We start from the raw sequence: 24,150 nt of genomic DNA, 5'->3' as shown, positions 1-24,150 counted from the left end.
TCTACAAACTAATTTTGTATGAGAGTGAGTATGACACTGCTTAGGGGTTGAGAGCATAGTAAGGCCGTCAGTCTGTCTTGGTTCAAATCCTAGTTCAGCCATTTCTAAACTGTGTGTACTCCATTTATCTTTGTTTCAACAAGCCTCTCAGGAAAGTACATAGGAATTACAAGAATAGCAGCAGCATTATGTTGACCATGCGGAGTACTTAGGGCAATACCGGCACATAATTAAACCTCAGTAGCTGTTTTATTGTTATATTTTTGAGTGCTGAATTAGATTCAGAAAAACCTGAGCTCTATGTTAAGGCACTAAGGATAAAATAATAAGAAAAAAGATAGAAGTCCTTGCCCTCATAGAGCATACATTAGACAGAAGGAAGTGGACAAAGAAACAAGATACCTGAATAAAATACATAATATGTTAAGTATTTTTCAATACTAAGAATAAAAACAAATTAGAAAGTGAGGTAGGAAATGTTTGGTGGGATTAAATTGAATCTTCGTAGTATAAGTCCGGAATATATTATAGGAATAGGAAGGGAGTATTAATATGATTTGGTTTGAAAAATGGGTTATACCACATTGAGCCACATATTTGTAGGTAGTGGGTGGTAAGGAAGAAGAACTTTCAATAACGATTCTTTTAACCAAAATAATTTTTATACAGCGATAGTATAATTTGACCATGCTCTTGATTTTTTCTTTGGAAGTTAAAAATGTAACTTAGAAATTACATAATTATCTTTTATTTTGTTACTTTCAGTTCATTTATTTTGCATTCTTATAAAATTTATAAGACATTATTTGCATCTGATTTAATTTGTATTAATTGATTTCTCTCCCAAAGGAAGTACACTTTTATACTAAGTATAAAGGAATGGATGTAGATATCATAGAGTAATGGAGATGGCCTGAAGCCCTGTCACTGAAGTCATCTACAGTTTGCTTCAATTAATTTAGTTAGACTTGATTAAGCTACAACACAGATTTCCTGGGTCACATTCTACATTGCTCCAATGTGAAAGGTTCTTCAAAGACCTTGCATAAATAAGCAGACTGCCAAGCTAGTGATTCTGATTTTAAACTAATGAGAACTTTTGGGGTTGTTTTTGAAATTTTCTCTCTAAATAGAGGCAGTTCTGAAAGGTACTGTAAACTCCAAAAATATTTTAAGCAATAGCAGCATCTGTTGGGGTACATTCAAGCTACTTAGAAAGGGATCAGATGTAGATGTGGAAGGAAACTACAGTTTGAGAGGTTATCCCTGGGCCTTTCATCCAGCTTCCCCTAATGTTAACTTCTTACATTACCATAGCTCAATTATTGAAATCTAGAAGTGGGCTGTTAACTAATCTATAGACCCTATTAGAATTCCATCAGGTTTTCCACTACTGCTCCTTCTGGTTCAGGATTTAATCTAGGATCCCACATTGCATTTCATTGTATGTCTCTGTTGTACTCCCAATCTATACTATCCCTGTCTTCCTTGACTTGTCACTTTTGAAGAACAATGGTAAGTTATTTTGCAGAATTTTTGAGTGATGTTTCTTTATGATTGGATTTGGGACATGCAGGAAAATACTCTGTTGAATATGTAAGCTTGAACACATTTGTTAAAAAATAATAGTAGTATGTACAAACATAAATAATCTTAAAGACCATGTTTTGAACAGTGTTAAGCTGGAATTTATCCTAATTTAAATCAACTAAGGATGTAACATTCAAAAGTAAAAGGGAGAGTTAGTAAATCAAACACATTTTTTGATAATATGCAATAAAAATATACTGGATCTACCAGTATATGTATTTGGAAAATACAAAGACATGGGAGACACAAACTCTTATCTCATATACAGTCAGGTTAAGGTGACAAAATACAGAAAGTTTGCTCATTATTTGACTGAATTAGTTCACTATAAGATATATATGCACAAAAGATTAAATGAAAAGCATATTAAAACCACATATTACGGGATTACTCTATCACTAATATTAAATCATTGAATCTATTACATTCCTTTCTAATGGCAAAAGAAGAAAGTTATTGATTCATATAGGTTGACAAGCCAAGATCTAAGGAATCAGGGCTTTAAAGTGTCATCAAGACTTGGTTCCTTTCCACCTCCTGTTAATACTTCCTGTGTTGTAGATGTTAGTCTTGGTCTTTATGTGCTAGCAAAATGGCAGCAGCAACCCCGGCCTGTTTTCCTGAGTTTTAGGGACAATGAAAAAGAATTAATTTCTCAGAAACAATAGTATATATCTTCCTGTATTTTGTTTGGTCTAAGTCACATTCCCATTCCAGAACTAATAAGCTGTGACCAGAGAAAAGCCATTTAAGGATTGGCTTAGGCCTGGATCACACACCACACTTGGGTTTGGGTGAGGACTGAGTCACTGGCAGCACATGACTGAGGGGGGCAAAAGATTGTTCCTCAGAGGGAAATGGGGAAGCAGTTATGGAAAGGAGAATAAGTGAATGCTAATTGGTAAAAAGAACAGTTATTTGTTGTAATGCTCAACTACAACTTAGTTTACATTTAAAGGGGTAAATGCTTTTCAAAATATGAGACAATTGTGTTGATCCAATAAAGACTATAACTACATGGCTTAGGTCATGGCAGGGACTCATACAACTACATCATGTGAGGCTATCACTCCTGTCCCTTTATGGAGATGCTATTTCTTCTAAAGTTAAAATCTACCTTTGTCATCTAAATGTCAGTGTTCAGTGACTGTATTTCTCAGGAATTTCTCACTGTTAAGCCAGAGTAGTCAGTAGTCTCACTCCATATGGTCTTCTGGTCTGGGATGCAGAGGCCCAAATTTTCTAAACTGTTCTTAGCTTTGTACTGTGAGGATTTAGGTTGGTCAAGTTGTTTTTCTTAACAATAGGCCATGTTGCAAACTGCCTGACCAGGTCAGGCATTGTGGTTTTTCAGTCGTTCTTTTTTTCTTTTTTTCTTTTTCTTTTTTTTTTTTTTAAATCAATCTTTATTGTTCATATTATTACAAAGGTTCCTCATTTTTTTAAATCAATAACCAAATTATACATTCCTGATATGTCCTATACAATCTGCTATTTCATCACTCATCTTTGGTAGACTTTGTTATGAAAATTATTGACAGGGAAGGTTATAAATATGCCATTCAGAAAAGGAAAGAAAACTCTCCAAATAAGTTGGTGTATTCTTGGTTGGAAGCTCCTGTTAGATCAAATGACCACACAAGTTATCTTCCAGTTCTAAAACAGGAAGGAACAGAATGTGACAGCACAAATAAGCTGTTATAACAACTGGGCACCTGGTCAAAGCCTTTCGATGATGGTGATTAATTAAAGGTCAGAGAACATCACTGCATCCTAATGGTAGTCATCACACATCAGCCTTTCTCCCAGAGCCTTTGAAAACACCACTTGAAAAGACTATTAAAATATGTGTTTTATTTAGGCAGCAAATGCCCTCATTAGGCATCACAGGGTTTCTTTAGGAATATAAAGCAAATGTTAGGGTTCTGAGTACTAGATTGTAGGTTTAAAAGAAAACTAAATGTAACCTTTTTGTTATGTAAAATAATAAACTCCTAAGATAACCATACAGGCTTTCTTTCTTGTAACACAGAGTGTGTGTGTTTATTTTCTAGAAGGCTCTGAAAAGAGCTATGTGATATGACCACAAATATATGGGGGGCAGGAGGGAAGGGACACTTTAATAAAGTAGAATTTAACAGTTTAATTTCTAGAGGAAAGTGCAGAGATTTCTAAAGAAGAATTTGTTTCTATTTTCAGGGGGTAAACTTGAGTAGTATATAAATAATTTTATTAAAATACTGTAAAAGTCTACTCCAATCCTTTTGAAACAACTGCCTATCAAATTGTTCCTATACATTTAACATCTGGGGTCTCATTAGAGAGAAAAGTTCAGTCTTGCCTGTTTAGTACTCTGAGGTAGGTCAGATGAAGAGGCTCCATTTTCTTTTAAATGCTGCTTGTGCCTTTTTTTTATCTTTTCTTTTTTTTCTTTTTTTTGCCTCTGACATACAAGTCTTACAACAGTTCATGGAAGGCAAAAAGGCTGTCCAATTTGAAAGCAAAAGTTTGATTGCTTTACTGTACTATGTGATAATGAATCGAGTGAGAAAAACACATCTGTTATAGTATTTCATCTGAATTTCAGACTAATGTTCCCTTAGGATTGCATTAGGGATTGTGTAATACAAAGAGCTTTTCTAATTTATCTGTCAAAGTGGCACCCCCATGTGACAGGGGGTCACTATTATTATTGGGCTTGGAAGGTATGAGCTTTTCAGCACCTGATTATGGACAGCAGAATCCTGGTGGGTGTGTTCATTTCAGGGACAAGGGAAGTTTATGGTAATGTACAGAGTTGAATTGAAGAGAAGTGTCTGACCAAGGGGCAAAAGTGTAATGGCCACTGAAATGAGAATGTATCTTCAGACGGAAAAACAAAGTAGGCAATTCTATAGGCTATAACAGAAGTTATTATGGGTAACTTACTTACGGGAAGAAACACATGACCCTGCCATTCTGCACAGATAATTCTCTGCTATAAATTCCTGTTATTGTACTTGTTTTTTAGTATTACTCTGGTGCTCCTGGGTGATAAGACAAAGGGGAAAAAAATGCAGTAGTGCTATGTGTGATACCTCCATGGTCTTGTGATTGATGATTGTTTTATAATTGATAGTATCACCAGTTGGATATGTATCTGAGTTGTCATGCCATTCCAGCCATTATTAACAAAAATATTGATGACATTTTAAGAAACACAGATAATCATCAACTAGAAATCTTTGCTATGCTGGATAAGGATAATGAGGTTGGTCAAAAGTCACAGCATGAAACTTAAAAAATGAAATGAAATCCGGGACACAGAGATGGATTTGATTTTGTTCACATCTGCCTCTATACAAATGCTATTCTTTGATTTCAGTGGTTTGGGGCATGAACTCTGAAGACTGATTACCTGAGGTTATTATACCAGCTCCAACAGTAACAAGCTATGTCAGGGGTAGACAAACTGCATATAGGTGGTCTTTTAAAACTGATTTTGGCTAGATTGTTTTAATTCATACTTGCAAAGTATAATATAAGAGCAGTAAAAATACCTCACTGTTGAATTCTATTATCTGAACAGTAAGAAAGCACTTGGCAGGAAAAGCACATATTTTTTTAAAAAAAAGATAAAGTTCAGTAATTGGTTGGAAAGGATTTTTTAGGATAGAGGTGAGTGACTTAGCAGGAGAAGTTGGTGGAAAGTCCCTGATGCTTTTGAGCTAGCTAATAGTGAAATTAACATAATCTTTATGAATAATTCTAAAAATAATTTGATTATAGGGAAGAACTCTTATGTAATTTCCCCTACTGCTTACTTTTCATTGTAAATCCTTACTTCGAGCAGTAAGGAAAAGTTTTCTTGCAAATGAAAATTAAAAGTTAGACTAGGTTTATAAGGAAAGCTGGGGGATGTGTATGTTTCATGTGAGTGTATGCTTGTGTGTTCACTTCTAACGTAGTAACTCAACTGTAACTGCATTTGAATAATCTATGACAGTTTCTTACGTTCTTACTCAATTCTTTTCCAGTCCTGTACTTTTGACCGTTTCTAAATATACTTCATTGAATACTATAGCAATTTAAAAACCCTCCCCTCAAAAGAGAAGAAAAGGGGTTACTTTTCTCTCAATTGGTCACTTTCCAACTCCATCCTTAGTATTACACTACATTATTTAAAAATAAATAGTACCAATAATTCGTTTTTGTATGCACTGAATAGTACTGTTAGTATGTGTCTTATATTGTCCATTTCTCAAGGCCCGTGTGTGTTTTAATAATTTTTGGTAATTGATATATGCCGCTGATAATTATCATGCTATCATGTTACTGTGCCTAATGGAATCATCAATCAAAATATTTTATTCCCCTCTCATTGACACACTCTATGTATGCAATGTCTCATTTACCTAATGAGTTTTCATTGCCCTCTACAGTAACACTTTAGATTTGCTCATCACATTTTCTCAACTGCTAATATGAATCAATTACTTAAACTAAATTCACTTAAAAAGCTGCAACATTACATAATTCCGGGGGGAGGGGTCACTGTTGCACATTGCCCACCTGGGATTGTGCAGTGCACTACCCACCTGGCCATACAGCAGCCCTGTACTACCTTTACTGCACAAGCACAGAGGGACTCAATTTTGGGTATCTGTGTTGACTATTTAGAGATGGCCCATTAAGTTACATACACCAGCTTTTGAAAAGAGGGCCAGGATTTAGTTATATGACTCTGTTGTCAGTCTAATCAGTATTCACACCACCTTTATTCCGTAGTAATTCCAAGTTATTTCTGTCCTGCAAGTAGCTCCTGAGGATACAAAATTTTGTACTTGAGAATTTACTCACAAAAGATTACATTTTAGACTTGACTTAAAGAACATATTTAAGATACATGGCCAGAGATGTAAACAGTTTTGCATATTTGCAGCACAGTGTTTTCAGGTGTGAAGTTGGCTGGTTATGTAAGCAGGAGGTGTAGGAGTTGTGATGCCAGTATATTACCAGCATTTTGCCATTTCTTGACTTCTCTATATTTTAACAACTGTAGTGGCAATGCCTTACATTTCTGAAATGCTCTATCACACCACAGAAGTTCCCAAAGAACTAATTATTATTTTGTCATTAATTCCCAAGCTACATGTGATAAGCAGTTGAGAAGAGTTGGGGGAGATTGTGGGGGTGATGGAAGAGACTGGACAAAAATCATACACCTATGGATGAGGACAGTAGGAAGGGGGTGGGGGAGGTGTTAAGGGCATGGAGTGGGGTGGGAACCAGGTGGAAGGGAGCTATGGGGAGAAAAAAGAGGAACAACTGTAATAATCTGAATAATAAAGATTTAAAAAAAAGAAGAAGAAGAAGAAGAGTAGCTCAAGATGAAGCATAGTCTTATGGACCATGGGAAGAAGTTTAAAATTCATTTGGAAGCCATTCACACCTTTGAAGTGAAAAAAACAACCTATCACCTATGCTTAAAAGTGCTTGCTGGGTCTGCATTGGTGAATGGTTTGGCCAGAAGGAGAGGTAGCCAAAGAGAAAAGCTTAACTTGGGCGATTAATCGGAGGCTTTGGCAATAATCCATAGGAGTCTAACTGGGAGCTGGTGAAAATTTGGAGAGAAGTGGAGAGATTCAATTTATAATTTGAAAGCAGAATAGGGAGAATTTGTTGACAAATCAGATGTAGAGAAAGGTTCAAAGGAAGGAATCAAGACTCTGGCTTGAGTGGCTATGTGGTTGGTGGTGCCATTTACAGAGATAGAGAAGACAGAAAAAGGACTAAGGGTGAGTTTAGGGATCAAGAATTTATTTAAGGATATGTTAAGTCTAAGATGTGGTAACTGATAATACCAACTAACTAGTTATATATTTCAGTTTACTATACCGGGGAGTTTGGGTGAGGTATAAATATGGGCCCTGACCAGGGTCACCGAGCCACACCCTTCCTTTGTGTGGAAAATAGAAACATCCTTCTTTTATGAAGGATTTAGAAAATAGCTTTGCTTCTCTGTGTCTGCTGCGTCTACCCAAGGAAGAACAGTGTTGTCTCAGACAGTGGAAAGGACAGTGAATGCAGGCCCAAGGCTGTTCTTTGAACCAGGACACTACTTCTCCAAGCTGTCAGCTTGCCATGGGGTCCCTGACTCCTGCATCTGTCCCTCAGTTGGTTCAGGATTTACTGTCAGTAGTACATTAGCACTCCAAATACGGAGAGAGGATGCAATTGGATTCAGAGAACACGTGAAGAGATTGGCTTTAACAAAAGGAGGATCATATTTTCTTCTGTTAACAGGGATAAGAAATCTTAAAGTAATGGGTGGGAAAAGATAAATGAAGTTTATTGAGTTGCCATTGGGACATGATAGTGATTTCTTTCATGTAACTTTAAATATTGTATAAGATGTTTGTCTGAAAAAGTCTAAAATCCAACTTCATTGTCATGGGGGCACTACCTCACCCTCATGCGTTACATCATCATCATCTGAAAAGAAGAAAACTAGAACAGACTCCCCAGTGATTCTCAGAGTGGGAGAGAGGATGTGGCATGCCCTAGTTAGGGTAGCTAATCAGGATCTAAATAGAGTCATTTTCAAAAATATCCTTTTCAATCAATAATATAGTCAATAATGCAGTCTAACTTTTAAAAACAACAAAATAACATTTTCACTTGAAAACCTTTAGGTTGACCACCGGATTTTTTTAATATTCATCAGTAAGATGATTTAGTTTAAAAGAGGCAAAGAAGTAATGAATTAACCAGAGTGATGTTTTCATTATATTTCTGAATTAATAAGGGATACATATTTTTTTCTATACCTTCTTTTTCTGTTTCTCACATCTTCATTTGGAGATATTAAGATGAGAGATTGTGTGCTATATTGGCATTTTCACTATAAACTATTGGTATTCGGCCCAGATTATTATGGTTTGCAGAAGCTATCTTGATTAAGTTTGGAGTTTCCTTATATTGTGCATAAGCAAAACTATATTTTAATCAGCTAGTCCATATGCTTTATGCAGAGAGTTTGTAATAGGCCTAGTAAAATATAAAAGAATCCTTTAATCAGCAATGTTGGATATAATCCTAAAGTCTTAAAATAATCTACTTTTTTCTGATTCCTTCTTCCTAAAATGAATAAACAGAATGCAATCCTTGTGGCAATAGAATGTTACAAATCATTTCATAAAAGGTAATAAAATTAAATTTCATCACTGTGAGTTATTGCAAAAGATGGTTTAACATTTACAAGAATTTGACTTTCAAATCCTTCAAGGCCTAATCTTTGATTTGCATAATGGGTTTCTACTTTCAGGATTTTCCAGTTGAAAAGCTTTGAAGTAAGTTCCAAGGCAAAAACTGAAATAAATTGGAAATTCATATAATTTCAAAGTTAATGCATGCAATATAGTGGTATAATTGGAAAGCACATGGAAGGGGAAATCTCATAAAATTTTTACTACTATTTGACTTAATGTTTTGAAACTTTATAGTAGAAAGAAAATATGCAAAAAATTTAATGACTATTCAAAAAAACCTAAGTAGAACTTTGTAATCAAAAGTTGTTTCATCATTAGATTGCTTAAAAGAATAGATCCTGAACTTGAACCTAAATATTTGATTCCAGAGTCCTTGCTCTTTTCACTCCTCCATGCCAACATTGAAACTTTTTTGCATAAGGATGGCAATTTATTAAAGCTACAGTGTTTCTGTAGAAATTACAAAACTAGACTTTATTTACTAGGTGGGATGCTGCCTGGTTCTTGAATTATTGAATAAAGCCAATTAGGTATTTAAAAAATGAAATTACAAAGCTGGACATAGTGAATAAAGTGAAATATTTATTATGATATTGATAACAGAATAAACTATTTCCTTTGTCCAAGCTCAGAAACACATTCCCATAATGGGGAGGGATGAAGTCTATGTCAAGTGAATCTATTAATTTGATCATCAGATCAGCTACCAATTATCCAAAGTCTTACTCTCTTAAATTACTTACATGGATTTTTATATATAAACTTGCTTGCATTTTTGTATTATTTCTTGTGCCTTTTCCTCATACTGAAGCCATTCATTTATTCATTCAACAATTTATATAATAAGTGCCTACTATATGCCAAGAACTATGCTAAGTCCTATGAGTAATATGGTGAATGAACAGAATTTCTGTGAATGTAGGAATTAAGTCAATCTGGGGGTAAGGACTCCTAACAGAAGAAACTTCTCTCTTACCTTTTTTCTTTGGAATGGTATAGGCGTCTATACATAGAAAAGCCTAAGCAACCATGACAACCAAACAACTGGAATGAGCGGTCAACCAGTCCCTATGACGCACACTAACCATCAGGGGACAGACGCTCAATGCAGGAGCTGCCCCCTAGTGGTCAGTGCTCTCCCACAGCAAACCTCCTGAGGCCAGCCTTCCCCCTGGGCCCTGCTGTGGAGATGGGAGAGGGGCTGGCAGGCCAACCTTCCATGGTCTCTACCTCCTGCCTACTAGCCCCCCCTGATAGGACCTGATGGGGAGGGGGGGGCTGGTCAATCTCCCAATAGGCCTTAACTGCCAGCCAGGCTAAGGGACCCCACCAGTGCACAAATTTGTGCACCCAGCCTCTAGTAGAGATATAAAGCAGCTGGCAAACTTCAAGAACTTGGATTTTTTTTTTTTTTTTCATAAAAGATCAGTAAGAATTGCTAACATTTTATGTGAGGGTTCATGAAATGCTGGAGAGGCAGATTGGTTTTAATTTAATTTTTAGTATTTTTAGAAAAAAATTAGGTATAATAGCAATGAATGCATGTATGCTTCCATAAAAGCCATGTTATGTACATTAGTTTTGCTCTTGACAAAGCTGAATTCAATTGCATTTAACAAGAGAATCTCTAGCAAATCATTCCATACATATCGTTGCACCTGTGGCTTCCTTCATTCTTGAATTTCCTGTGTTGTTTTTTTTTTTTTTTTTGAATTTCCAAATTAGGAAAACATAAATTTCTTAGCATGAATACAGGGCTAGAAACATACCTTATTATAATAAGGTATCTAGTTTGTGTGCCCCATTAGTTATTCCAAAATAAATTGTATGCCCAAAGGATACTTCTGTTAAAACATTTTGCATTGGTTTGAGATTGTAAGTTGTTTAATTCCTGATTTCTCATTAATTATATTTTCTGTCTCAACCCTTGTGTTCAGAGACACAAAGAACAGTGTGCCCCCAGCAGTTACAGAGCAGTCTGTAATTGGCATATTCTATATCCCAAAGGATTGTTTTTTTTGTCTTAATGCATTGGTTTTCAATCCGTTACTTCTTCTGGTTGTACTTCTGAATGTGCTTGTTTTTTGCTGATTTTGTGGGGGGTTTTGTTTTGTTTTTTTAGCTGCTGATTTGTAGAGAGACTGTACAAAAGGGCTAACAAAAGCCCTTAATTTTGCCATGTGAAAAAAATTTTAGGCATTTGCTCTCAAAAAGCTCTTTTTGAGTGACTTGAGATTTTTTGCAGCAACCGCAGTATCCAACTTGAAATAGCTGCATTCTCAGCAGCTTTACTGATTAAAAAAATATCCTTACATGAGCTCTTTCAGGAGGCCAGGAGACAGCTTTGCTCACAGTAATGAGTTGTGCAAACCACAGATGGTCTTCTTGCTGGAAATTACTGGGAAGGACTACAAGTTTTGGGTCTGTGGGGCACAGCCATTCACATGCATCCGTGTATCTATGTATAACATGCATTTGTGTAAATAGACAAGAAAGGAATGGGCAAAGGGTGAATTTGTATACCTATTACTCATAATGTAGATTTCTGTGGCATTTTATAAAGTGCTTTCACATAAATTAAGCTATTTTATGCTCACAGCAATTCTCTTGGGTAAAGCAGGCAGATAGTATCGATACCATTGTGGATTGAGACCTAGACAGTCCAGATCTTTGTCCAAAGCCACATGGCTAGTGTGAGAGCTGAAACTCATTTCCTAATTCCTTAGTGTGGCGTGCTAGACAGAATGTTCTAGTTGGATTCCAGCTTCCCTAATTTTAGCCCTGTCGCTTTCTCTAAACCTCAATTGACCCCATAACAAATATTGTTTAATACCTACCTCATAGGTTTGTAGTGATCAGTAAATGAAATAATGTCTATATAGCATGTGGCCTATATGTTATATTTTATAAAAACTCAATGACTGTTCATGTTTCCTTGTGTTTTTGTTTAAAGCAAAAATGTATATAATGCTTATTATTGTACATACCAAGTATCCTAAGTACTTTTATAAATATTAATTTAATTCTCATGACAATTTTGTGACATAGGTATTATTAATACCTTCATTTTACATATGAGAAAACAGGAGCAAAGAGAGGTTAAGAAAATTGACCTAGATTACACAGCTAGTAAGTACCAGACTAGGGATTCTGGCCAACATGTCTGTAGTCTCAACCACTCTGCAATTATTCCCAAGGTACATAGTCCAATATATGAAGATGTAGCTTTTACATGTTCATGTCATACCACCTTAAATTCCTATGATTCCGCCTTAAATTCCTGTGATCTAGGGGAAATTATCAATATACTATGGTCTGTATTTTAGTATATATAAAATGTATTATCTATTTTCTCAACTATTGCCCATGACCCACGGTACACTAAAACTCTGCTAAGTGGATAGTAGAAGGTTCATTTGAAGTCCGCATGATGGAAGAGGTCATTCCAATTGAGAGCTCAGAGTACTGAACATATTTTTTTCTTATGCAAATAAGTCATATCAGGAATTAGTTTAGGCTAGGCTTAAGTTAGAGTTTTATCATGCAGCATTTAGACAAAATGATAAAACTATTTCAAGATGCAGAGCCTTCGAAGACAACCATGATAAGTGTTGCCTAGTTATGACTTGAATGGAAGATGATAGATGGGTGGAGATAGTTAGAAGGTGAAAACCCCACAATGTGAGAGGCAAAAGGAAGCTAAAAACCAAAGAGTATGCCTGGTAATAAATGATAGTTAGTAATAAAGGGCTGGAAGTAAAGAAGCTTGGAGAACTCTTCTCCACGGTGGAAGCTATTGCAATAGAGAATCGACCCAGGTCTTTGAGAGGAGCGACCCTCTGTTGTGGGCACTGGAAAGCCATATTCAGTCACTGTTGGCATAAGCCCTGGGATTTGGGGTGCCCATTAACTCATTGAAGCCCAAAGATATTTTATCCTACTCCAACAACAATGTGGAAAATGAGTAGAAGATTTCTTATGTTTCCAGTAAAGCAGAAATAAGTTATGCACAAATAGAATTTAGAAAATTTAGCTGATTGCTATGAGAGTAATTCTGTTTACATTGGCTAGTATAAGACATTTTCTGCCCCTTCTTTTTTTCTCAAGTTTCTGTGATTGGCCTACAGGGCTTCTCCTGCTCCTTGGAGAATTACCGTGTTTCCCCGGAAATAAGACATCCTCAGAAAATAAGACCTACTTACAGATTTTCTTCTGAGTGAAATATAAGGCATCCCCCCAAAAATAAACAACCACCCCCCGCCCCCCCGTAGGCTCTGTCTCAGAATACTATTGCTAAACATGAGAGATTTGGTCCACTGATTCTGAAAGAAATGGAGTCACAAGAAATTCACCAGGAAATTCAGGAATTGGATTGTTTGATGATGTTCCAGAAGATGATGACATGATTGTCACTGAATAAATGAGTAAATTGATACTGTAGGATTCACAGTTTGTCTGGTTTGTGTTGACAACTACCGTACCGTATACAGGTAATAAATTTCCTTTATTTTCATTTAACAATAAATGTGTACCATATTCTTTTTCATGGAAAAATAAGACATCCCCTGAAAATAAGACCTAGAGCATCTTTGGGAGCAAAAATTTATATAAGACACTGTCTTATTTTCGGGGAAACAGGGTAGTTGAAATTGGCATGAACACTATTTTTACAGAGTAAGAAAGTAAAAAAACCCTCCATATTTTCTTTAGAATTCTTGTCTTTATTTCTTCATGGTTCCCTGGTCTCAACCTCTGCTTATGAGATTGTAGTTTTCAATCAACTGCACACTGATTTTAAAAAAAAAAAAAAAGTATATATCCAAGTGAAGTATCGATGAATGAACTTGTTTTACAAAAGGTTTGGGGACTCTCACAGTAGAAATACTACCTTGCACACAACATAAAGGACTCCCATTTATTTTGTCCCATATTCTTTTACACTCCTTCCCCCCAATTCACACTTTAAAACAGGTTAAACTTCCTACAAAATGCAGGCTCAATATTATGTAAAATAGCACAGCAGGGAAGGGTCCCGATGGTTTCCTCAAAGCCCTTGAATGTTTGAAGAAAATTATGTCATCCCCTTACATTCTCTTAGAGAGAAATTGGAACTTGCACGTATCTTATGGACAGCATTAGTATATGAGGCACTTTTCCACAGGAGGTTTCCTTAACCCTCAGAACGTTTAAATTTAAGTATGTTTTCTCCCCATTTTATAGGTGAGGCAACTGAGTCTCAAAAAAAGTGTCCAACATGGGAGTGCATCTGGGGAAGGGTAAGAGTCAGCTGAAAAGGAGAAACAGGAAAAGGCAGACATTCACCAGACAGTCTGCCTAGCGGAGTCATGAGAAGAGGGAAAGGCTCTTCTGACTCTCACTGTTCATACATCCAAGACCTTGGCACTCAGTGTCCTTTGGAAATGCAGAGCACCTTAACCAAAGATCCTTTCCGTGACTCTGAAGAGATTATTTTAGTCTCTCTTTGTAATGTTGCGTTTATTATCAATGGCTATTTTCTCTAGTGTACACCTCCATATTCCATTATGCTATATTTACACTTCTTTTGCACATTTAATTAAGACGTGGCGAAAAATTTGGAAAGAGTTCTCCTTTCATGAAATTTGGAAATGGAAGGTAGCATTTAGCAGGTTTCTCTGTCAACCCTAGTAGTCATTTTTAGAATCTTTAAGGGAGTAATTCAGTTACCCACACAGTTCTGCTTTCTAAGAACATGCAAGTGGGAGTCTTTTCTTAAGCAAGTCAGCAAACCTGTTAGCAGTGTTCCAGCCTCCAGCAACAACAATGAGAACACGATACCCTTCAAGACTTGGTTGGGGAAGAGCGAAAAGCAGAGGGTGGAAGCAAAAGGCATTTCTGCCCCCTATGGTTTTCAGAGGCCACAGCCATGTCCTATGCTCATTCTAAAGAGGCTGGGGGAAAGACTGGGGAATCCTACAGTATGTACTCTTGTGCATCTGCCTTTTGCCCAGCATTTTTTATTTTATTTTATGAAAACCATCCATATAGATGCAAGTGGTTATAGTTCATTAATTTCCATTGCTGTATAAAATTTCATTTTATAAATATTATCACAGTTCACTCACTGATTTCTACTGTGAATAGACATTTGGACTGTGTATTATAAGTGGACACTCTGAATTTTGTCTTCAGGCGAACATATTCATATTTGTGTACGATATATATTAGGAATAGAATAGTTGGGTCAAAAGATACATGCCTTTGCCCAGCTGGTATAGCCCAGTGGTTGAGCGTTGACCTATGAACCTGGAGATCAGGGTTCAATTTCCAGCCAGGGCACATGCCTGGGTTTGCTGGCTTAATCCCCAGTGGAGGGGGGGAGGAGGAGGAGAGGGGAGCATGCAGATGGGAGCCGATCAGTGATTTTCTGTCATCATTAATGTTTCTATCTCTTCCTCTCCTTTTCTTTTTGAAATACACACACACACACACACACACACACACACACACACACATAAAAGATACATGCCTTCAGCTGAGCAGATCTTGCTAAACAATTGTATTCAGGGGTCGACCCAGTTTACAACCCCCTAGCATTGCCTAAGAATTCCAATTGCTTCTCATCGCCCCACTTGCTACCATGTCTTTTACATTTTAGCCATCCGGGGGTTGTTGTGGGGACAATACGGTCTTACTTTAAGTTTCTTATGGCTAACACTGTTGAACACTTTTTAATGTATATGTTGGCAATTTGGATAAAGCAAGTCACCGTTCAGAAATATTAAGTAGGTAATAAGTGGAAATGGTAGAAATCATATAGGTGATAATGAATTGGGTGCAATTTAGTAGCCACTACTTTCATTAACGGACCCTTTACTGTTGATACACTCTATTCCTTTAACAAGGCTTTTGCTGTGGTGAATTCAATTTACGGGAAGCTCATTGAGTGTTAATTATGAATAATCCCTCTGTGGAGAGGCGTGAGGCTGCCACGGCTCGTGTCAGTGGAAGCTCCCACTGGAGGCCGCAGAAGCTGAGTCCAGGAGGGTAGAGCAGAAAATGGAAGTTAATGTACTTTATGTCCAGAAAGTAGAAATTGTGGAATTCTTCCACAATGCTAGGGGGGTTGTAAACTGGGGGTATGAGGAGCTATGAAACTTTTTAGAAAATTGCAAACATCCAGGTGTAACTACCATAATTGATAAAGAAAACAGCCAACTTGTGTTCTGCAGGGCAAACCGACTTGAGAAATATCAAGGGCCCAGAATATTCTGGGCTCAGGGTTAAACTACATTACAAATACTGCTGTATAGCTTGAAGTATGTGAATTTAGCTCATATCACTTACCAATGATTTTTATCCCCAAGGGAAACATTCTCATGCATGAGTGGTAAAAATGTTTTACGGATAGCTTTTTGCTTTCCAAGTTAGGTCTGATGTCAGCTCTTTAGACTGTAGACGTGAGCAATGCTTTTATTGTCACTGAGAGTGTCTGGAGGACCCATATGAACTCTATAATTTTTACAGCTTAGATGCTGTCATAGACTCAATAGCAAAGCACTGGCAGCCTCTAGTTACCCAGAGGTTATCCTTTCCTTTTCTGGGATGCAATTATTTATTTCCAACTAGTGCTTGGCTATCGCATTAAATAATACTCCTTCCAAAAGCAATAGCCAAGTGCATTATCTTTGATACCATATTTTAGTTTGCTATTATTAGAAAAACAGAAGTCCTTTATCACTGTACATTTTAATGTATTTTAGTGAAGCCTTCCAAAATGGTTAACCAGAAGAAGATTTACTTCTCCCAACTGGCTTCAGGAACATTCAGAGAATTTAAAACCCTGCCGGGAAGGTCTATCATTTCTGAATAAGCTTGGTTCTATTTCAGGGCCAAACGAAACTCAGTTGTTGGAAATATGTTATCCCTCGAGCCAGTCCTCACAGCCTGTGGTATTCTCTGTCTGTAGGTTGAAGAAGAAGTCCCAGTCGGTGGATATTACTGCTCCAGGGTTCAACCCTCTGGCCGGTGCAGGAAAGCAGATGCCACAAGTCAGTAAGCCCCCCGCACCCAAGACACCCATCATTGAAGAGGAACAGAACACAGCCAACACCGCCAACACAGCCAACACCCCGAAGCACCCTTCCCGCAGGAGTGAGCTGAAGAGGTTCTACACGATTGGTGAGCTGCACTCGTATACATGAAGTGTCTCACGCACTCAAATACACGAAGTCTATCTAGATAGCCCTGTCAATGTGCGGGCCTGCCGGGAAATGTTCCCTTCTTTATATGATGTACATGTCTTTGTGATGGTTTATGTGGACATTTTCTGATATGGTCTGAATGTGGAGATGGGAAAATACTGAAAACCTTCCACACCATTAAGTAAGAGGGCGGCTGGAGGGCCTTCCATACTTGGCCTAAAGGGAGTAAATTATATGCAGGCAGTTCTCGGGTTACGTGGGACTCGTCCTATGTCGTTTCGTGGTTATTTATTTAAAAAAAAAAAAAGTTCCGTCATTTTGACATGTACATATGTGCTTAATGTTTCTTATTATTTATTTACCACAAGTAAAGGTCAGGAATTGCTATCTTTCTTTTAAGTTTTTGTTACTCTTTCACTGCATTTCTGCTGTGTACGTGCTCCATGTGAGTGGCTTATGTAGGCAGGTTACGTCTCGCAGTAGGAACGGATCTCTGCCTGAAGACCTACTGTGTGAACCATCTCACAGTGTTTAAGCTGAGGTGCTACCATTTGCATTTATGCCATTCTTCGGCCAACATCATTTTGTGGTTTTACTCTTTGCTCTTTCCCTCTAGGCTCTCCAGTCTTTGACCCTATTCTGTCAGGATGTCAGCCTGTGATTAATAAGCCTATAATTAAGGGAATAGAAAGTTTTTTCTTTCTCAGCGAGAACAAACAACACTGTAGGTCTGTATGGAGCTTGCACGTGACCTCACCCGGAGAGACTGAATCACACCAGAGCCCATGTGGGAACGGGGCTGTGGAAAGGGTCTTGCGGGTAAATGTCCCTGCTTTCCCAGGTAGAATAAGGCCTATAATTTTGAACTTTAGTATTTAATTGGAATATTATAGGTAAACAATCTAAATGAGTTGAATTGTCAATTTTTATGTACCAATATTTGTCCATCGGGTCTTTATCCTTCGTTTTTAAAGTAACAAAAACAATTTTCGGTGTCTTTGGTCTGTTTGAGACAAAAGTTGCTATATGGTAGAGGGTGATGCATAGAGGAGATGAATCTACAGAGGAAGAGGAATGGTGCTTTGGCCTTACATGTTATTTCATCTCGGAGAGATTTGGTCATATCTAAGCCGCAGTATCAGAGACTGTGTTTTCTTGCATTTATGAAAGCTAAATCAAAGAGATCATGTTGTATTTGGTATCCATCACCCCTAAAACCCCAACATGGGATATTTGAATTTTTTTCTCAGATCTTTTAGGGTCCCTCTTTAGAAGTGATCATTTGGAGATCAGATTTCTAATTCTGATTCACACACCAATTTTCTGTGTGATTTCAAGTCATTTTCCCATGTCTTTGGGTTAAATGACTCCCCTTCAAGCTTGAAGAGATCCATCCCCGTGGTTCTATTAGAATTTTCCCTTTCCATTATTTCCATACCCTCTCTTCCTTCGTCTACTCTCGGCTTCCTCTGCCCAGAGTAAGGCGTTTAAGTCTTCTTTTTCACAGATAATGAGCATGATGCCTTTTAGGATGTTAATAGCCAGCTAACAAGAATTGATATAAACAGTAAAGGCAGGTGCATATTTCCATTTGTAAAACTTATGATAACAGATCTCTACATATTAATCATCTAGAAAAGCCCATACAGTTTATATAACTGCCTCACTCCATTTTCCCTTCAACATGTTCACTTACCTCCTATTGCTTTTCTGGTTTATTTTTTTTTTTATGTTTTATTTTTATTTTTTTGCTTTCCTGATTTATTAACTGGCCAAGAAGACTCAGTATTTTGTATTCGGAATATAGTTTATCCTACAAACTCAATACAGTATTCTCTAAAGATGAGAAAAGGAGGGAGACTGAGCAGGTTGGCTGCAGGAAGCAGAGAACAGTCCCTAGAAAACAGAAGTCTAAGTGGTGAGTTTGGATTGCGAGAATTGCCATGAGTTATTTTAAATAGCTCCACCCCTGGTGAATTTTTAACGTTTGGATTTGAAACAGTTTGACTCACAGTCTATGTCCACGGCATGCCTATTACGTTCAATTTGACATCTACATTGTGGACTTTACTGTGTTTATGTAACCCTTCCACGAAGTTGGATCTGGACACATTTTTAAGGCTGAAATGTTCACAGCCTTTTGAAAGATCATTTCACAAAACAAGTCTATTTTGGTATCTGTTAGTAAAAGTATTATTTGTCATCAACAGTAGCAATTAAAATTACCACTATTGGTAATTCTATGCACCTGGCACTATCTTCTATCTATACCATTCTTCTATCTCAATTCACTTTCAAAACAACTCTGAGAGGTAGGTGTTATACTCTTTACTTTTATAGATCAGAAATAAAGCCACAGAGAGATTAAAGTTGGAGACATGAGCCAGAGATAGCAGACTCTGCACATGAAATTAACCTTCCCTTGGGACATTTTAGAGTTAGCCTCCTATGTCAATCAGCAGGATACTATCCCCCTCTGAACAGAGGGGTTTCTGTAGCAATATAGTAGCATAATATTTTACTGAAATTCCCAGATAATTTCACTTAAGGAAACCATGCCAACTAACCCATCTACGCGCCAATATGACCTTTGTGTATTGAAAGATAACTTGGTGTCTCAATTTATGGTGTCCACAACTAAAAAAACCTGGGAGCCCTCTTGTGGCCAAATAGAGTATTACGTTTAAATTTACCAATGAAGTGTACTATATTTACTAGTAGGTGGAATACTATTATATCAATTTAAAAAGCTTGGGTCTGTGCCCTGACTGAGAATCAAACCCACAACTCTTCAGTGTATGGATGACACTCCAAACAACTGAGTCCCACTGGTCCAATGCAATCTCAACTCACCAAATTGATTGCATGGTTCATTAATGAGTTGGACCTATAGGTTGAAAAACCACTGGACTAGATATTTGAAGTTCTTCTGATTCTTAAAATTCTATTATTAAAAAAATAAAAGTATTTCCTTGGCATTTAGTACAGTGTGGCATGCATAGTAAATGCTAAATAAATGTTGGGGATGAGAAAGAGGTGCTGGTGGAGTTTGGGGTGATGAACCTGCCCTTCTCAGTGGAGGATGAAAGGAGAGAATCTGCTAAGAGTTCTGTTTAAGGAAGATCTTTGGTGGCCTTGAGGCTTTAGAGAGAAGGATTGGAGCACAGGGAATAAGAGAATAATAGTACAACCCTGGTATGTGCAAGAAAAGAAAGAGGACAGGGGAGGGGAGGAGAGGGGAGGGGAGGGGAAAAGGAAAAGGAGAGGGGAGAGGGGAGGGGAGGGGAGACGAGAGGGGAGGGGAGGAGAAAGGAGAGAAAAGAAATATTAGAGTTATTTATACTCTAATACTCTCTGCCAAGTTCATGGAAGAAGCCAAAAAGGGGGGACTTTGCCTTTCCAGGTTCCTGGTTCAGCAGGGCTTCCAAACACATCCAATAAGGGGCTCCCTGGCTAGCAGGTGTCTGACTAATGGCTCTGGAACTTTCCTTCAGCTGAGATCTCTCCCTCTCAGGTCCTCACTTTGTCATGTGAACTGACAGCCTGCTCCCCCCTTTCCGTCCCCTGTTTGTCCTCATGAATCAGTCTCTCCCTTTTTACATTTATATTAATCTCACTCTAACACCTTCTCTTGGTAAGACACCAGCTTACTGGATTAGTCAGTCAGTGTTCTTGACACAGTAATTTCCAGTTATGTTTGGATGAACGAATTCTGTGTTTATTTGGGGCATCATGTAAAACTCACACTTTTTCGCATATAAAACTATGTTCATTCTTGCCAGTTCTATATCAGCTTTTATTTCTGCCTTGAATAGTGTTAAGATTCAAGCTTCCCTCATACCTGGCCATACCTTCCCCCAATCTGGGCCATGTGAATAAATTTCAAAGCATTTTAGCATGGACTTTGTCAGTTTTTTTAGGTGATAACAAATTGAATTCATTGAGGTCAGTGAATGCTTACACCATTCCTAATGGGTAAGTGGAATATATGTTATGGCCACCATGTAGCATCCTGTAGAATTAAGTTGAATGGCTTATTTATGACCACTCCATGAACAGTGACAAAGTCAAGGAAAAGGATCTAAGTAAATGATGACTAATAGCAATGAGCTCATCCCCTCCATTTTCAAGTCAAGTTCTCTTCTCCAAAACAGGAACAAAAACGAAATCAGATTATTAACAGAGAAATCAGTGAGTGGTTTGCCAAGGGGTAGCCCACATCATGGATGGATGGTGAAATAAATCCCTTAGGAAAAAAAACACGAGTTTTCTATGAAATTACATTTACCCAATGAAAGTAACTGTCCTTTCCTTCTTTCTTCCCTTGATCCCTCCCTTCCTCCTTCTCTTCTGTCTTCCTCCCTCTTCTTTCCTTCCCTGCTTTCTTCTTTCTTTCCTTTTCTTCTTTCCTTCCTTGTGTTAAAATGAATTGACTTGTGTAAAATGATGGCATAGCAAATATATCGATTGGGTAGACTCTGTGTGTGTGTGTGTGTGTGTGTGTGTGCGCACACACACACACATATACACACTTATATTTATTTCTCTGTTGCTTTTTTGTTTTACTTTTTATTATATTACTTTCAGGTGTACAACATGATGATCCTACATTTATAAAGCTTACAATGTGATCATCACAGATGGTAGTCTTTCTTACAAGATTTGTGTTTGTTTTTTAAATCCCTTGACTTACCAAAATTAAGTTGGGAAATGTCCCCAACCTGTTCTGTCCAAATTCCACTGGTATGCGAAATTATCAAATGAGAAATTCAAAGATCCCTCCTTTGTCCTGCTTTAGTATAGAATGCCTTCAACATCCCAAGCTTAAGGAAGCCAGTCATGTACAGATTTATATCTTGTGAACTCCAGGAAGCCTATAGAACAAAAAAAGAGCCTATAGAATTAGGGGTTCCCTGGGATTTTTTCTGAATAGCTGGTGAAATTAAAACAGTAATTATTAGTTTGGAAACTTTAAAAAGAGAAAAACAAGATGCACATTTAACGTCTTTTAGATGGCAGTATAGCAGGCATTTAAAAATATCATCACATAACTTGGATGCCTCTCATTTTGAAGGCAGACTTTTTAATTATAAGAAGAAAAAAGATCAATGCTAAAGTGAAAATACTGTCAGAGGAGATGAAAAAAAAAAAAGGAAAAGACTAATCTTACTGGAGGCTTCACATTCTACAGCATGAAACTAGGTCACCATTAACCAGAACCTTCTTCAAGAAGATTCTTCCATGGAAGCAGGAAGTCTGTGATTTAATCAGCACGACCGTCTCGGCATACAGATCACTGCCTGTAAACACGGGAGCGGAAATGGACAGCTGCTCTCTGGGTTCACATCAAATTATGTTCTTGAGAAGAATAACTATGTTTTGAAGTTTGTGCTGACAGATTGATTTCTTCTATTTTTCTGGGTCACAGGAACTGTTAGGGAAAATTTTTCCATTGCTGAGGTCCTTGTAAGGCGTGTAATTGAATTGCCTAAATGGACGTGGCCTTTTCACACATTTCACACATTACAATCACTCTGACCCACGGAACCCCTAATTCTATGGGCTCTTTTTCGATCTATAGGCTTCCTGGAGTTCATGAGACATAAATCTGCACACGATTGGCTTCATTAAGCTTGAGGTACATGTATACAAATGCCATTTCTTTTCTTATGCACTTTGCATAAGAATGTGATTTTCCTTAAGATAGTAAAATTGAAGATATTGAGAAATCAAGCTTAACTTTTTGTTCATTTGTACAAATGCTTTTAAGAAATAAGCAGACCTTGCTCAATATATGAAAGTCTGGCAGAGTCTTTCGTAAATATATTAATTACATTTAAAACCTACAATAAAACACAATGTCTAGGGAAATCCATAGGCAGAAACCCATTTTCAACTATGGAAAAAATATGAAACCTTTATTTTATTTTTTTCCAGAAAAAGAAATATATTTTTTTAACTAAACATTTATAACATTACAATCATTCTGACCTGCCTCCAGAGACAAAGTCCAGGCCGGGCCATCTAGTCAACCCTATCTCTCATGGTCCCCACGGCCACTGGAGACTGTATACTTTACTAGGCACAGTAGGTATACGCAGAAGGAAGAAAAGTGTTCATTTGATACCCACCCGTGTAGACCGGTAGCGTGCTGGGTAACTAGCTTGCCAAGTCCAATTTCACAGGGATCACACCATATTTTGTACATTCGCCTTACCCCGTGTTTCCCTAATTCTGGGGTTGCTCTCTGGGAGAGGTAATCAACCCAGAATCAAGAAACACACAGCCTAATCACGACCATGAGACATGGATTAAGAAATGTCAGTAACCCTGAGGTTTTGCTGACCAGCTCAGGCTGGTTTGATGTTCGCGTTGCACTATAATAGTCTTATAACGTATTAAAAATAAATTACATCTGTCAACTTTCTCAACACTTTCCAAAGCACCTAGTGAAACCTCTGCTGGTTAAAATTGTGGAATAATTAAAATGGTTGAGAAATAATCACGGTCCTGTTTGAAATTTGCTAAGTCCCTTGTTAAAATATGTCCTTTGGCTGTGCCAGGGAATCAAAACTTCCCTTCCCACCCTCAGCATGTGTAGGAATGTTCCTTGTCGCTGATCCCTGGCTTGAGGAAGAAAAGAGTATATATTTTTTTTCAATTTTAGTGTTTTTCAATTACAATTGACATGCAATATTATATTAGCTTCTGGTGTACAGCATAGTAGACATTTATGTAACTTACGAAGGAATCCCCCCTGCTAATTTGAGCACCCACCTGGCGCCGTACATCTTTATTACAATAGTATTGGCTATCCTACCACTGCTGTACTTCACATCCCTGGGACTGTTTTTGTGACCGCCAGTTTGTATTTCTTAATCCCATCACTGTAGGAAAAGATGGTTTTGCAAGACCTACTTTATTTTAAACATTTAATGATAGAATAAATGGCAGTTTGAACAGTGAGATAATATGTCCAAATTTCCCCAGTATCTTTATTTTTTAAGGAGTATGAATTTGAAGGGCTTCTAGGATCTTGCACACACTCAGAAATAAAACTTGGTACCTACTGATTTTTTTTTTTAATTGGCTTTTCTTCCCAATTCATACTGAAGATATTTCTTTAC

General features: G+C 37.4%; 1 protein-coding gene across 3 annotated transcripts in view; it reads left to right on the top strand.

Moving 5' to 3' along the window:
• The window catches only part of OXR1 (oxidation resistance 1), a 267,440-nt gene that overhangs the window by 113,050 nt on the left and 130,240 nt on the right, over positions 1 to 24,150 (top strand). For all 3 annotated transcript variants that reach the window (XM_084864410.1, XM_084864407.1, XM_084864408.1), the window contains exon 3: positions 16,789 to 17,000. In XM_084864410.1, coding sequence (XP_084720536.1) covers positions 16,789 to 17,000 — 212 coding nt within the window. The remainder of the gene's footprint in view (positions 1 to 16,788; positions 17,001 to 24,150) is intronic.

The sequence above is a fragment of the Pipistrellus hanaki genome (assembly GCF_964339955.1).
Source record: "Pipistrellus hanaki genome assembly, chromosome: 17".
NCBI classification, from domain to species: Eukaryota; Metazoa; Chordata; class Mammalia; order Chiroptera; family Vespertilionidae; genus Pipistrellus; species Pipistrellus hanaki.
Note: the sequence above shows the minus strand (reverse complement) of the source record. Positions and strands in the feature narration are given on the sequence as shown.